We start from the raw sequence: 14,354 nt of genomic DNA on the forward strand, positions 1-14,354 counted from the left end.
CGAAGCCTAACCAGTAAACATTGGTACATGAAATTATAAATTTTGCTTACAACCATACAAATCAACCTAATTAGGAGTACCTAAAATTGCAAATCTTTCAAACATAGAAGCCAACCTAATTAACCATATCATTAGCAATCATAAATTGCTACATAGTCTTTTTACTATATGGTTAAAACGATCAAAATGGTCAAAGCAATCAAATTGCTGCTCATTAGGTATATCAATCAAATTGTTTTCTCTTGCACACTTCGACTTGTCCATTCTTTTTTTTTATCCAAAAAAATAGCTACTTGCTACGGGTCAATAATTTTACTGAAACCAAAAGGCCAGATAGCTTCTGCTTAAGCTTGAAAGCTTGTTTCTGGTGCTGACTACTCAAGACTCAATAGCTTCGTAATGTTGTTGGGTGCTGAGGAAAGCAGGCAGAGAACGAAATTGTGTGCAAGTCCACCAAATCATCCAAATGGTTGAGATAAAGCCTTAACACGAGATTTGTTGTTGACCTCAACAGATGAGCCCAATCCTCTTGATTCTTATCAATGTGAGATGCCAAGACTCACTGATATATGAAACAGATGGGTTGTGACACCGCGCAATATATCAGTTGAGACACATCTTAAACAATGGGCAAGAAATTGACCACTATAATCACAAGAAAGAAAAATTAGGGAGCCATTTACTCCACCTGTTTGTAGTCTAAACCAGATCCATATTTCCACGCTTCTAGATGTCGAGTCCATTCGTATTTCTTCCTTTCAGGAAGGTAATTAATCCATGGCCTTGTAGAAAATGTATCAAGATATCAGGAAGTTGAATTTAGGAAGGTGTTAATGTGGTAAAGAACAAAACTGGTAGCTGGCACTAAACTGTTATGAATTTAGACCATAACGGACTCTACCTTACAGCAGGATCGATGTAGCTTGAAAGAAATGTGTAGTAGCCGAGCATAACAAAATGGACGGACCAGTCAAGTATCACATGTAATCCGACCTGCAGAAAAAACATGAGTCAAAAAAGCATTACCAGAACTAGATTAGCTATTTCCTAATACAGTATAGACAATTATAAAGAACCCAACCAAGACAACAGTAATAGCTAGCCAGCGAGATAGCATATTGTGAAACTTGCACATACAATTTCCAGCATTCCCATCATTTTGATCACTGAAATTGAGAACATACACAAAAGTCATGATGCTGATGCTGATCCACAAGAAGATTAGTTAATCAACTCTCAAGTCACAAGGTCACTAGTTAGCTCCTTTGTGTAGCTCTATAACAGCACTTCTTTTAGATCTACCAACGTTTTATGATCGAAATTTCCCAATCAATTCCCAAGTTCCAGCTATGATAGCAGTTGGACAATTGGATTCTCCCATAAACCTAATCCCTGAATAGCTCTGTTGAATCACCTCTTTTTGAAACTAATGTATTTACCCCTACAAGGTTCAGGTAGTTAGTTATTGAAATTCACGTCCAACAGCTGGCTTGTCCAAATCAAAGTAGTTGTAAAAGCTCGACTCTATTTGACACCATTAACACTAGAGAAGCTACAAAAACAATAGCATATTTCAAGCGATTTGCAAAACTAGCAGCTGAAACTCATCTCTACTCACAAACGATCAACTTCACACAACTGCCACCTGTAAAATAATATTATTCTATAAAAAACTTCTGGAGAATAACTTCTATGGAACAAAATACAATTAGTCTGATTCTTGATGAAACTTCAATTGGAAATGAAATATAAAATAACTAAGAAGCAAATCGAAAAAAAAAATCAGAAGTGATTTACCACATGATGAATATCTAGCCTAAGTAGAATGATATTGTAGAAATTATGGCATTAACATTTACAGTATTAAAATCCAAATTACTGCCCTCTAGCTCAGTACTCAATGCATACAGATTATATCAAGGCCTCCTATAAGAAATATCAGCCAACGGATAATATCTGAGTGTCCAGATCAAAAGGTCAGATCAAGAATAACAACTTTACGGAATTGAAATTCAATTCCACTAGATAAAACATAAGGGAAAAGCTATGAAAGAATTTCCATGTTATCAAGTTTGATTGTTGTCTTTTTAATGCCTTAAATGTTTTGGAAGTAGTTAATCTCCTAAATGATGAAGTACTCTCCCCTATTTGATAACCAAGCAAGGTTCGTCAAACTACGACGTACCGCTTGGTATGGGTGATATGCACTGGTCCGATAGAGGACCAGTACGGGTGGTACATTGGTACACCCTCATGTGCTATATGTCGGTATGCTTGGTATGATTCGATATAACTCGGTACATACCATACCATAGCTGGTCGGTACACCGGTACGGATTGATAAGACGAACCATGTAACACAGTATGATGTTTGCGAGATGTAGTAAGGGAGAGTGGTGTGCAAACCAAATTCTTCAACTCCTAAAATAAAAATTACATGGAGCAATAAAATTTATAAAAGATGGTACAAGTGATAAGATTGACATGTCTTGAAACGAAAAATATTAAATTCAATCAGTTGAGTAATGATACAAGGTGATATAGAAAGTATGGAGATCTACGAAAATCCAACCTCTAATAGCATAAACTGTGGTAAGATTTTGCATGGGTTTGATCTAGATACACATGGATCCAACCTACAAATATGTACATTAGCTTAGATTCATGCAACTAGACTTAGAACCATGTAGATCTACACTAGATTTTCATATATTAATATAGATTCATGTAGATCTATCCTAGATCCGCATATACCCAGCATAGATCCATAAAGATCTATTGTAGATATAGGTCATACTTTCATCATTTAATTCAATTTTTATTGGTTGTTAGAACTTAGAAACTAAGAAGAATGTTAATGAAGAAACAAAACACTAACACCACCTGCAGTAGTATGTTTGTCATTTACAGTGCAGCCATGATTCATTGAATTATCCAATACAAAAGATTCAACTCATTGTGGCTTGCATCCTTAGCTTGGTTTCTAGTTGGTATCCTTTTTAGAGTGCACAGAAAGCTTACAATTTCTCTTTATTAACAGTTAATGCTTAATGGAATCATTAGTAGCACAATCTTCAACTGTGTAATCTAGGTTAAATACTGGCTTCCTCTGTCATGATTTTGCAATTCAAAACATTGCCTATGTCATAGTGTAGACAAACATGATGATCCTTGAAAATCACCAACACTAATATTGAGATCTGCCTCCCCTAATTATTTGTTATCAGTAGGTAGAATACTTTGTCATGTAATATCCATGGACCTGTCATTCACATGGAGATATGATATTCTATCAGAAAGAAATTCACCCTGATAGACAATATTCCACTTCACAACAAGGCAGCAAAATGAGTAAATGAGACGACACAATCTTGACATAAGCGAAATGAAATTCACCTGCTTAAATATTGATGGCAAGATCTGAGGTTGGTTTATCATCACAGAAACCAAGGTCCTTACAAGGGGTTCAAATTGTATCACATCCTACAGAAGTAAAATATACCAATTATATCAGTCTTCTGTTCATTTATCTTGGTTTAAGATAGCAAAATAAAGAATATAACAATTAAAACATACTGCACTAACCTGTAGGAAAGGCCTAATCACAGTATTCCCAAGCTTCTGATGAAATACGATTGAGACATCATTAAAAATATTGAAATATAAAATAATATGAAGAATTCATTTCTCTTTTTGGATATATATATATATATATATATTCAAGAAATATTAGTTTACCTGCATAGCTTGGAAATTGAAATATAAAAGTTCGTTAATAAAAGTTGATGAAACCTCAGTATGCACCCTTGCTGACATTGCTCGTTGAAATAACCATGATGCACTTAAGTTGGGCTGCAATGCTTTTTAGTGAAGGCCAGGTCCAAGAATATGAAATTGACATATAAAATGAAGGATAATACTAACCATGTAAGGGTTTATCAAGCTCAAACTATATGCATCAATAAAGTTTCCCTTTACTGCTTCATATATACCTAATCTCCAAAAAAAAAAGGGGGAAGAATTTCAGATTGTGGTCTTTTCTATTATACGATACAGCAAACAAGAGCAGTACAGCATATAATATTACGAAGCTAAAAACAGAAAAATAAAATCTGATAGTAATTCTTTTATTATGACTATTAATTTAAGCTCCAATAAGAACTGACAAAATCATGCATAACGGGATATAGTACTTGAGCACAAACTCTATTCCCTAATTGTATATAGCTGATACAGAAAAAAAAATCCAAATTGAAAGTTTCTAAGATGCACAGCTTGTGTGTTTCTAGCCATTCATACCAGTTGACAACCGGTTTAGGTGTCTAGTCATACTCCCAAAACCACCAAAAGATACTGGTGATTGAATACCACTGGCATCACCAACCTGCACAGAACTACTGGTGAACATGGATTAATCTAATTAAGAAATTTCCTTACTAGATAGAACCACAAGCAAAATAAAAAACCTGTAAGATGCGATCAAAAGCTGCAGGCAGAGGGCTGTAACCACGAAGGAGATAGATGTTAGAGAAAATTGGCATACTTCAATTTGAAAAAGGTTAAGAAATTCGTAGTCACAGACTATATGATAGACCATTTTGCATCTCAATAGATAAAATGTTCAAAGGCTTAGTTACCAATTTGTTAAAAGGAAACTAATATACATAATATACATCATCTATCATACCATATAGGCATATACGATGGTAGATCTAGTTTTAGATATTGTCCTAAAAATCATCATATGTAGGAACTTGATCAAAGAACATGCATTGATCGTCTCCGGAAAAGAAAATGCAACAATGCAATTGTATTTTCAAATAGGGTCTGCCTATGTTTACCTCATAAAACCAAATTTATACATACATACATACATTCAGATTCTGGAATATGGAGTGCTAATTTTGCTATGCCGGGCTCAAATCCAGTTTCATAGCTAACAAGATTTGGCTTTATCTTTTTCATATAATAAGCTGCAATAGTTAACATCCTATATCAGTAAAGCCACTAGAAAGTTCAAACTTCAATAACATCAAAATTACTTCTTGAATAATCCTCAAGCATTGGGTACTATGCAATATGGATGATGGAGCATTTATAAGAACTGAAGACCAAGATTATTAGTTGCATAGATCTAGGATAATCTAGGCTAGTTACAAGGATAGAGGCTAGATCTTTGCAATCTAGCTAGATCCATAACTGGCTTTCATACAGATGCTTGGAGTACAGAGGATTGGAGAAGTTAGTGTATCTCCAATACAACATGCATCCATGGATGCGTTGTATTGAGATAGAAAAGAAAATAAAGACCCAAGCCAGATCGATTCATTTTGACTCCCGATACTCTAGTGATGATTTGGATCCAATGCTCGATTGGGTTCACATAGCAGAGAACTTAAATGACTCTACTGATGAGGCAAGAGACCTCCCACACCCCTCTCGTTTAAGTACCGCGGCAATACGAAAGGAAGAGGAACAATAGGGTCACAAGGTACGGATCAATATGAGAAAGAGATGCATCCAATATTAGGATGTGGCCAGTGTAACACCCCTGATTAGTCCCACATCGAAAGTGGGCAGAATTAAGATTGACTTATAAGGGTCTGATGAGTGTATTACTATCAACTTCAGCTTAAGTAATTTGGTCAGTGGATTAGACCAAACGAAGTTGATAGGCTAGTTAGCCCATCAGGCTCGAGTCTTAACATTTGGTATCAGAGCCGACCTAGCATTTGGGCATGGTGAGGGGGCTCGAGTAGGAAAGGGCTACCCGTAGACGGAGTCAGAGGACTCGTCATGGCGTGGAGCCACCACTGGGCTACGCCTCACATGCACTATGCTAGGGTTTGATCTGGGTTATGTTGGGGCTTGACGAGGACGTCAAGCCTTTGAGTGGGGATGATTGTAACACCCTTGATTAGTCTCACATCGAAAGTGGACAGAATTAAGATTGACTTATAAGGGTCTGATGAGTGTACTACTATCAACTTCAGCTTAAGCAATTTGGTCAGTGGATTAGACCAAACGAAGTTGATAGGCTAGTTAGCCCATCAGGCTCGAGTCTTAACAGCCAGATTTCGGATAGTCAGTCTTCCAAAGGCCAAGACAGGACATAGTGATACATTCAACTATCACAACAAGGGAAAGGGTTGAGCTTCACAGTCAATTGATCTGTTGGATGCAATTGGTAAGAAATAGTTTCAGCCAGGACTCCATCATAATTCATGCTCTGTGAAGTTCGTGGATGTAGTAGCAATATCAACTACAGTATGTCCATCGACAATGGTGGCCAAGGCAGTCAGTCTCATGGACTTGAGCATAGCTCAAGGAGCAGTATCTCACTCATGCTACTCAAGATACGGATCACACAACATGAGGATCGTTTCTGGCTGCAAAGGTTCAATTTTCTTTTATACTACTTTTTATCCATGTCCAATATATGTTTTGATTTGGTATTTATATAATCTAGACTAAAATCATTTTAGTGTTATCAATATTGTTCATATTTGTCATGAAAAGTTAAGAAGTAACACTAAAATAGATTTTTAAGTTTTCAGCCAAATTTCATACTGCCATTACATGCCAGCACATTGTGTGTCGATATGTTGGCACGTATTGGATCCATATCGGTCCATTGTTAAGTTGGCACGTATTGGACCCATACCAGTCCTGGCCTGAACTGGTATGAATCCAGTACCTGAAATTGAGTTCCTTGATTAGTTGACAGAGATTCGAGGTTTTAGATCATTAATATTCTGTAACAGGTCAAGTTTATGTTCAACACTTGAGGGTTGTCTAGGGATAGGAACTGACAAGATACAAATAAAGTACATTAATACTGAGCAAAAAGGCAAACTATTCATCTTCTGCAAAACCAGTCAAAGCACCCTTTTAGGCCCCATCTCAATATGAAGCAACTGTAATCAAATATAGAGTCCAAGGCTTTATTACCATCAGCATAAAAAAAATTAGCGTGATATGGCTATCTTGAACAAGATTAATGGATGACAGCTAATCTGACAGTGATGGTTGCATTTTATCACGTAGATATTATTCACATTCTTTCTACTCTTTGGGTATCAAACCTAGAAAAGGTCTCACGAGACCCTTAGTACTGGAATACAGGCACCTTGTTGGACCTGAATAATTTATGTCTCCCCCTTAAAAAATTAGATTAATCTAAGAACACAAAAAGCTCCAGAGAAATTGGAGCTTAAGATAATATGTAATCCATCGGGTTAATATAAAAAACAAAGAAACCCCAGAGGAATGTCCAAATCGCAAGTTAATCAGTCACCTTTTAGCCTTGATGAATAAAACCATAATTTTTCTGCTAAAGCTTAAATTTCTACTTGTGTTGTAACTTGTAGTAACTGTAATTAGGAAGTAGAATCATTACATTTGCAGTTGCACAACTAGCTTATCAGTGATGAATCTCAATGTGTGGGGTTGGAGAGAGGACAACTTTCTAAAGGGCTTTTGTATTATAGAAGGTACTGATTGCCTGCATGAGATTCATACCAAATATAAATGGTACAGATACTTCTCTAAAGGTACTCATGCTAAAGGAACAGGCATTAGTGTTTGATTAATTGAACATTTCATCCAAGAGTAATGGCCAAGATATACACTCCAATCCTTTTGCATTCCAGCACAAGGCACCATTCTTAACACAACAATCAAGCTTGTGAGATTAAAAATTTACCAAGATAAAAAAAAGGGTTTCTCAAATTGGATGGGACTGTCACTTTTGTGCCATCTATTGGAAAATATGGAAGGAGGGCTGATGAAAGAAAATTCCTTGAGAGCTAGGTCTCCTTCAAACATCTTGGAAACTTTGGCTATCTCAAGGGAAAGATTCTGAAAAGACTGACGGCTTTTGTAAAGTTACCTGCTCTGTTCCTTGTAATTTCCTATCCCCTTTTTAACTACATTTCCCTCTGTGCTTCCACTTTTGAGAGGCCCCATGTACCTTGGTTAATTTCATTTCAGTGACGAAATAAAATGGATGGGCTTAATCAGCGTTTCTTATGTAACAGCACGCACGCATCCGCATGTGTGTGCACAAGGGATCATTCTTCAATAAACCTTCTAGGAATTAGAAGTGACTTTCTACTCAACTTTAGATTGCACACAACATCTTCGCAATTCCACTTTGTCATTGCTAAGTTAATTAGCATTAATCTGAGCATTTCAAAAGATTAAAGAGAGAAAAAAGGGAAAATCATTCATAGAACAAATACATTGACCTCCTTCCTCTGCTATCCACACAATGCTCTGGTAACAGACATACTGTACATTGTTATTGTGGAGAAAAGTGATGAATGAGAAGGCAAGTTTTATTATTCAGCATCCTTCAATACTCTGATTGATCAGAAAAATAATAATTGCTTCTGTGAGTGGTTTCAAGGTAGCATCAATTAAGAATAATGAGACAAAAAAGGTAACAAGAAACCATAAAAAGAAAATGATATTCCTTGGTAAAATGCACTTAATTTAGCTAGATATATAAAATTTACAGATAGCCATAGTACATGATAACATAGTAGCAAGTCAGCAATACTAATAAAGTAATAATCATAACAACAAATCAACAATCATAATGACAGATAGCAGATGAAGTATTCCTAGTGTACTTGCTTACTTTTGGGGCATCATCTCCTTGACAACATAAGAAAATTGCTTAGTCCAAGCATTCACAAGGAATGTCTTTTGAACATTAGAAGAAATTTTGCTTCTAAGACAGATAGCAGCATAATTAGCTGATTACACTTCTAAGTTCTAAAAGTACTCTAGGATTCATAATTTGTTCAAGGAGGCTGAAGTACATTAGAAATCCTCTTGAATAACCCAAGATTAAACTGAAGCAGACAATAAAAGAGCTGCCAAGGGACTATAATCACGAAGTTCTAACTAGAACAGAAAAACCTGGTGAACGTGATGAAAAAGAAAATATATACATAGTACATACTGTGATGATTGTAAGGATCCAACATATTCACTAATTTGCTTTGGGAGATTAAGATACAGCAAAAAGCCCAAGGTCATGGGAATATTCTGATTTGGAGTGATGGGGGAAATAACATAGAAACTCAAGTTCCTCATAATCTCATATTATGATGTCAAAACCACATAATCAATTAGAATAGACAGATGATTAAAATTATCATGAGTGCACTTCAAAGAAAAAAGACGAGGCCCAAGAATATAGAGAAATCCTTACTAATAAGTGCCAACAAACATATAAATGTCATTTTGATCATCTACCTGTCACGATAAGTAGGGAAGATCCCAAATATTACTCTTAGTATTTCCAATTCCTCAAGAGGTACGCCCTTCAGCAAAAATATCATTATGCATGTCAATTATTTATTCCTTTTGAAGAGAGTTAAGCTGAAATTTGTTACTATAAGCAGTATGCTTTTAGGGCTGATAATAGAACGGAATTTAAAGTGAATACGATTTTTTAACTTCTTTTTTATTGAGATGAAAAACTTACCAGTTGAGCTATCATTCATACATAGGATTCAGAAGTCAAGTTCTTGGGACTGTTTTCATACATACTACAATGGTACAAACAATTCAAGTGACCAATAAGCCTCTCAAGTGCTTATAGGCCAACTACAAAGTGGGAAGCTCCTTACCCATACACAAATTTATTCCAAGAATGTCATTGTATACTGGAGTAACCCAAAATGCATCTTAATGAAGTTGCTAACTTAGCTGGTAAAGATTATTGTTCTGGGATCAAATCCCACCTTTACCACTTACCACTTGCAAAATCCATCATAATTATGTAAATATAAGATCGAATATATTTGTCTTGATCTAATAATATTAAAAGTATAAATAAAGTTCCAGATATTTTGAGTAATTTTGAACGACAGAACATCTGACACTAAAATCATGACCTTTTATTTGGGATGATCTTTTTGAACAAGCAAGGATTTCTAGAAAATTTAATTCTTTTCTTGTCAAAATTTCAAGAGTTGATCATCAAATCAATGTGGTCGAGTACCTTCTTTTAGAACTGAAGAGTAAATCACATCATCTTTCAGTCAATATCGATCCTAGATTAAATCACTTAAATCATCCATTATAGGGAGATACACTTACCAACACAAGCCTTTACTAATCTTGAGTTATAGAAAGAATGCAGAAAGTCAAATTACATTGTTAAGATATTGGGAAAACCATGCAGATGCTACTAAAGATGCCTAAATATGACATGCAAAGCAGCTAAGCTAAACTAACTAATTAGATGCAACACAACGAATAACTGAAAAGATAAAGCAACAATAGCCTATTTTTGAGCAATTTTTGAGCAACAATAGCCTCACAAGCCAAGAAAATAACTGAGGCCACGAAGAAAAAGAAACCAATATAACATTATAATAAACACGAAGGAACTAATCTGATTTGTTTATAATATGTCCCTGAAATCCTACAGGTGCTAGGATATAGATCCTCATTGTTTCCTTTTGAGTAACTTATCGGCTTGTTGACAAATGACCGTTGTGTGATGCTTTAAGCTGTTCAAGGGTATTTTGGAAGGAAAATATTCAGTGATTCAAGAGTTTCAAAAGAAACAAATTAGATGCAGGAGGGATTTGTCTTGTTTATTCTGGGGCTTGTTTGATATGAACAAAACTTGCTTCAGTTGCATTTGATGGTAAGTTTAGGTAAAAGCTGAACAAGATTTGTGGCTTAGAGTGGACAGCTAATAGAGGAAAAAAAAATGCTGCTGGAAGCTTGCACATCATCTTGCATCTGACCAGTAACTATTTGAGGACAGTGCAGGCCTGGGGTAGCTCTCATCAGCTAGAGATTGAAGAAAGAGAAAAGGTAGGATGGGAGAGTGTTCAGAATATATTGTTGGATTGTTTTTCTATCTTTAGGAAGTTTTAGTTAGTGGGGTTGATCAAGGAGAGGTAGCTAGAGAATGGCAACAGAAGTGAAAAAAATGAAGAGGAGGCATCACTAGTTGAGCTTGGCGAAAAACCTTGAAGAGGTATTATGTGATGATGATTAACTCTATTGACAAATTGTGTTGATAATTATCACATCTAGTGAAATATAGCAATGAAAGAGAAAAGCTTAGTAAGTGAAAGGACTTCAAAGTTCAAACCTGTTAAGGACCAAGCAACTCCACACTCTACAACATGGAAGATATTAAAAGATATCAAACCATCAGTTTTGCTTACAATAACTTGTGCAAAAATGATTGTGTCTAATGGTATCCAGTTAAACTGCACATATTTATCCTTTTCAGGGCTGCATATGTAGCACCAAAATACTAAAATAATGTTGCATTTAAATTCATACTTAGCAGTTAGCAGTTAGCAGGCTTGAAACAGGTCTCTCAGTCTAGTTTGGGCTAGGTTTAAAAACCACTTGGATGGCAGCAGTATTGTCAGGTAGCCTTTTTCAATGTCGCACTAGCAGTAGTACTGCCAAGCCTCGTGATGGCACTGCCTGCTAGCCGTTGGATCTTGTTTTTCAATTTTTCTAACTGTTGATAAGGATTTGCCTTTATGTAGCACTCAAAAACCTAGTTTAAAGAGGGCTTGGAATAAGAAAACTTTTTAGTGATAAAACTTCTGTGTGCAAGCTTAGACATTCCTTTGATTTTGTGCTTGATCATTAAAACTTGAAACAGGCACTTACCCATTGGCTTTAGGTGTTCATTTTAAGAGTGAAAATTGAAATCAAGAGTAGCATTAATTTATAAGTGCGACTGTAACAGCTGTTTCTCCTTGATCCCTAGAAAAAGGAAAAGTCCATAAGTCTGATCTTCACCCGAAGGAGGTCCTACTTGTGGAACAGGCAGCTTCAAGGAGTCAAGGAGACTAGAGGGTGGACCAAGGCCAGTGTTCCAAATCACTACAAAAGTTGCAAATCCAGTTTCTACTTCCCTTTACATTTTACACTGCACCCATTATTTATTGTCTCATTAATTACTAAGCAAAAAAGATTTTTTTTAATGCACTAATTGAACCCTTTACCCCTCCTTAGTGACATTCTGATCCAACATTAAGCACTTTACACTTTACAGTATTTTCATGACCAAAATTCTAGCAAGTATTTAGCTACATGTGAATTCAAATATAAAGAGTGTAACAAAATGAGTGACTTCTAGATCCCAACAAACAAAACTAAAGACAAAGCCTAGGCTAGATCTTTTTGTTCTCTCAATTCATTAAAGGTAGTGACTATTTTGTACCTTCTAGCAGAGAACTCAATTTCACCCAGATCAGTCCATACCATTTGGTATTTACTGGTATGGGCATAAACCAAGATGCTGATCGTCTCATTTTGGGTGATCCAATTAATTAATGGCAGATTTTTCATTTTAAAAGGCCCGAAAACCAGAATCTTTTAGGGCTCATGACTCCTTGCAAACCAGTTTTCCTTTACATATCACCCATTGTCCACCTCATCTTTAGTACTTAATCTTCTCCTGCTCCTCTTCCTCCACTGCCTCCTCTTGCTCCTACTCCTTTCTTGTTCTGCCTTCTTGCTTCTTTCTCCCCCATTTCCAACAGAACTGTACCACGATATAATGGAATTTGTCGTCATACAGTGTGTTGGCATGCAGACATGGAGTGGACCTGTACTAGTCTGGTAATCAACCAGTATGGATCTGGTACCAGAAATTTCATTCCTTGTCCTGCAAAAAGCGCTTCAAAGTTGCTTTCATTTATATGTTCCTATTTCATGGAAATGATGATTTTTCATTATGGTTCTCTATCTATAGCATTTTTTTATTGATTTTTGGAATAAACCAACTCTATTTTACAGTCAATTTAGAGACTGATTCTTCATCTTATATGGATATAGTCATAGAGTTGAAGTATGGTACACAATGCACTATATTTCATAAACCCTGCTCATTGTGTGTGGTTCATTGTTACTTTGTACTAACCTGATAAGAAGGCAAAAGATCCCAATAGTCCTCTAAAAGGTGTTCCAATTTCGGGGACCCAGGTTTTGCTTCAACATAAGTGAACATATAAGTAGTCCGGTCTGTAGGACCAGTGCCGGCAGGAAAAGCCTACAAACATTTAAGTTAAGATAAATAAGTGTTCAGGTAAAGCATACTTCTATAGAATCGACAAGAAATCTAAGCAAGACCTTTAAATATATTTTTTGTATTATCTCTATATCCAACTTCAGTATTGTTATATGGCTGTTATGTAACTATAATTTATATTTCAACTTCCATAGAACAAAATTTTAGTGAGCTACAGGAGAAGCAGGTAACATCAGCATATGACACAAATAAGTTGTTAAAGCACTTCAAAGATGACCAGAATTGTATATTGTAATTCCTATGAATATAAAAAGAAGATTACTATTTGCAACCCTTTTTTTGTTATTCAATCCCATGTTAAGAACTTTGAATATTCCTAAGTTATCTCTTTATAAATAGACGTATATATCCTCAACTTATAACTTAATTTCAATAAAATCTTTTCAATCCTTACCTACAACCCTCATTTATTTCCTTTTTTTCCTTCTTTTTCTTCTCCTCCTCTTATTAATCGCTGGAGATGATGTAAAATGACGAAAAAAAAAGATAGATGATGAAATGGTACAAATTAAATATCAAAGAGGAAGAGGTGAGAAATAGTTTCTGACATTTGTTATAATAATTTAATATTTTTTGGGTTATATACATTCTGCAATAGCCTAGAAGACACTATATTCTAAGTCAGTTGCATTAACCCAGAAAATATCATATTTCAGACCTTTGCAAATTGTCCGGTAGGGTGCACGAGTGGTGGAGAGAGCTGGTGATAGTAGGGTGTGCAAGTAAGGACTGTGGGGAAGGAAAAAAGGAAAAAGTGAAGGATAAAAGAAGAATTAAAGAGGCCGTAAATAGTATAATATTATTTTATTAATTTTTTAAGGGGTTCTGAATAGGAAGGGGATTGTGAATAGTAAGAAGGGGCCTCTAAGTAGTAAGCTCCTATAGAAATTAGTTTAAGAACTTTGGCTGCAGGCAGCATTACTCTGTAATTGAACTAAGCCAAACAGTTTAATTTCTAAATTATAATCACAACTTTACCCTTTTTACTTTTAGTTAGCCTAAACTGAATTACCTCCCAAAAGTATTGCAGCGGGGTCTCTTGAACCTTCTTCACAGATGAGCTGCTAAAAATGATATCACTTGATGTGTTCTCACTGAAACCACGTGAGCAAGAACCAACTACAAGACATACACCATCTGGCTTTCTGCAAGATCTTATCTGAAAAAAGCGAGACAATTAGATATTCAAAAAACCTATAAAAGTTTGATACAGGAAGAATTTAGACTCTAAATATAATATATCAAGTTGTATGCACACCAT

At 35.6% G+C, this 14,354-nt stretch overlaps 1 protein-coding gene across 3 annotated transcripts in view; it reads right to left on the reverse strand.

Moving 5' to 3' along the window:
• Nucleotides 1-104: 104 nt before the first annotated feature.
• The window catches only part of LOC103977631 (uncharacterized), a 28,757-nt gene continuing 14,507 nt past the window's right edge, over nucleotides 105-14,354 (reverse strand). For 2 of the 3 annotated variants that reach the window (XM_018822754.2, XM_018822753.2), the window contains exons 8-19: nucleotides 14,106-14,252; nucleotides 12,926-13,054; nucleotides 9,268-9,335; nucleotides 4,467-4,500; nucleotides 4,300-4,384; nucleotides 3,925-3,992; nucleotides 3,739-3,852; nucleotides 3,586-3,621; nucleotides 3,397-3,483; nucleotides 902-993; nucleotides 689-782; nucleotides 105-562 (exon numbers count right to left, since the gene is read on the reverse strand). In XM_018822754.2, the coding sequence (XP_018678299.2) occupies nucleotides 560-562; nucleotides 689-782; nucleotides 902-993; nucleotides 3,397-3,483; nucleotides 3,586-3,621; nucleotides 3,739-3,852; nucleotides 3,925-3,992; nucleotides 4,300-4,384; nucleotides 4,467-4,500; nucleotides 9,268-9,335; nucleotides 12,926-13,054; nucleotides 14,106-14,252 (957 nt within the window). In that variant the 3' untranslated portion in view covers nucleotides 105-559. Of the gene's footprint in view, nucleotides 563-679; nucleotides 783-901; nucleotides 994-3,396; nucleotides 3,484-3,585; nucleotides 3,622-3,738; nucleotides 3,853-3,924; nucleotides 3,993-4,299; nucleotides 4,385-4,466; nucleotides 4,501-9,267; nucleotides 9,336-12,925; nucleotides 13,055-14,105; nucleotides 14,253-14,354 lie in introns of those variants that run through there. The other variant, XM_009393201.3, reaches the window with a different exon arrangement.

Source organism: Musa acuminata, chromosome BXJ2-3 (genome assembly GCF_036884655.1).
Source record: "Musa acuminata AAA Group cultivar baxijiao chromosome BXJ2-3, Cavendish_Baxijiao_AAA, whole genome shotgun sequence".
Taxonomy (NCBI): Eukaryota; Viridiplantae; Streptophyta; class Magnoliopsida; order Zingiberales; family Musaceae; genus Musa; species Musa acuminata.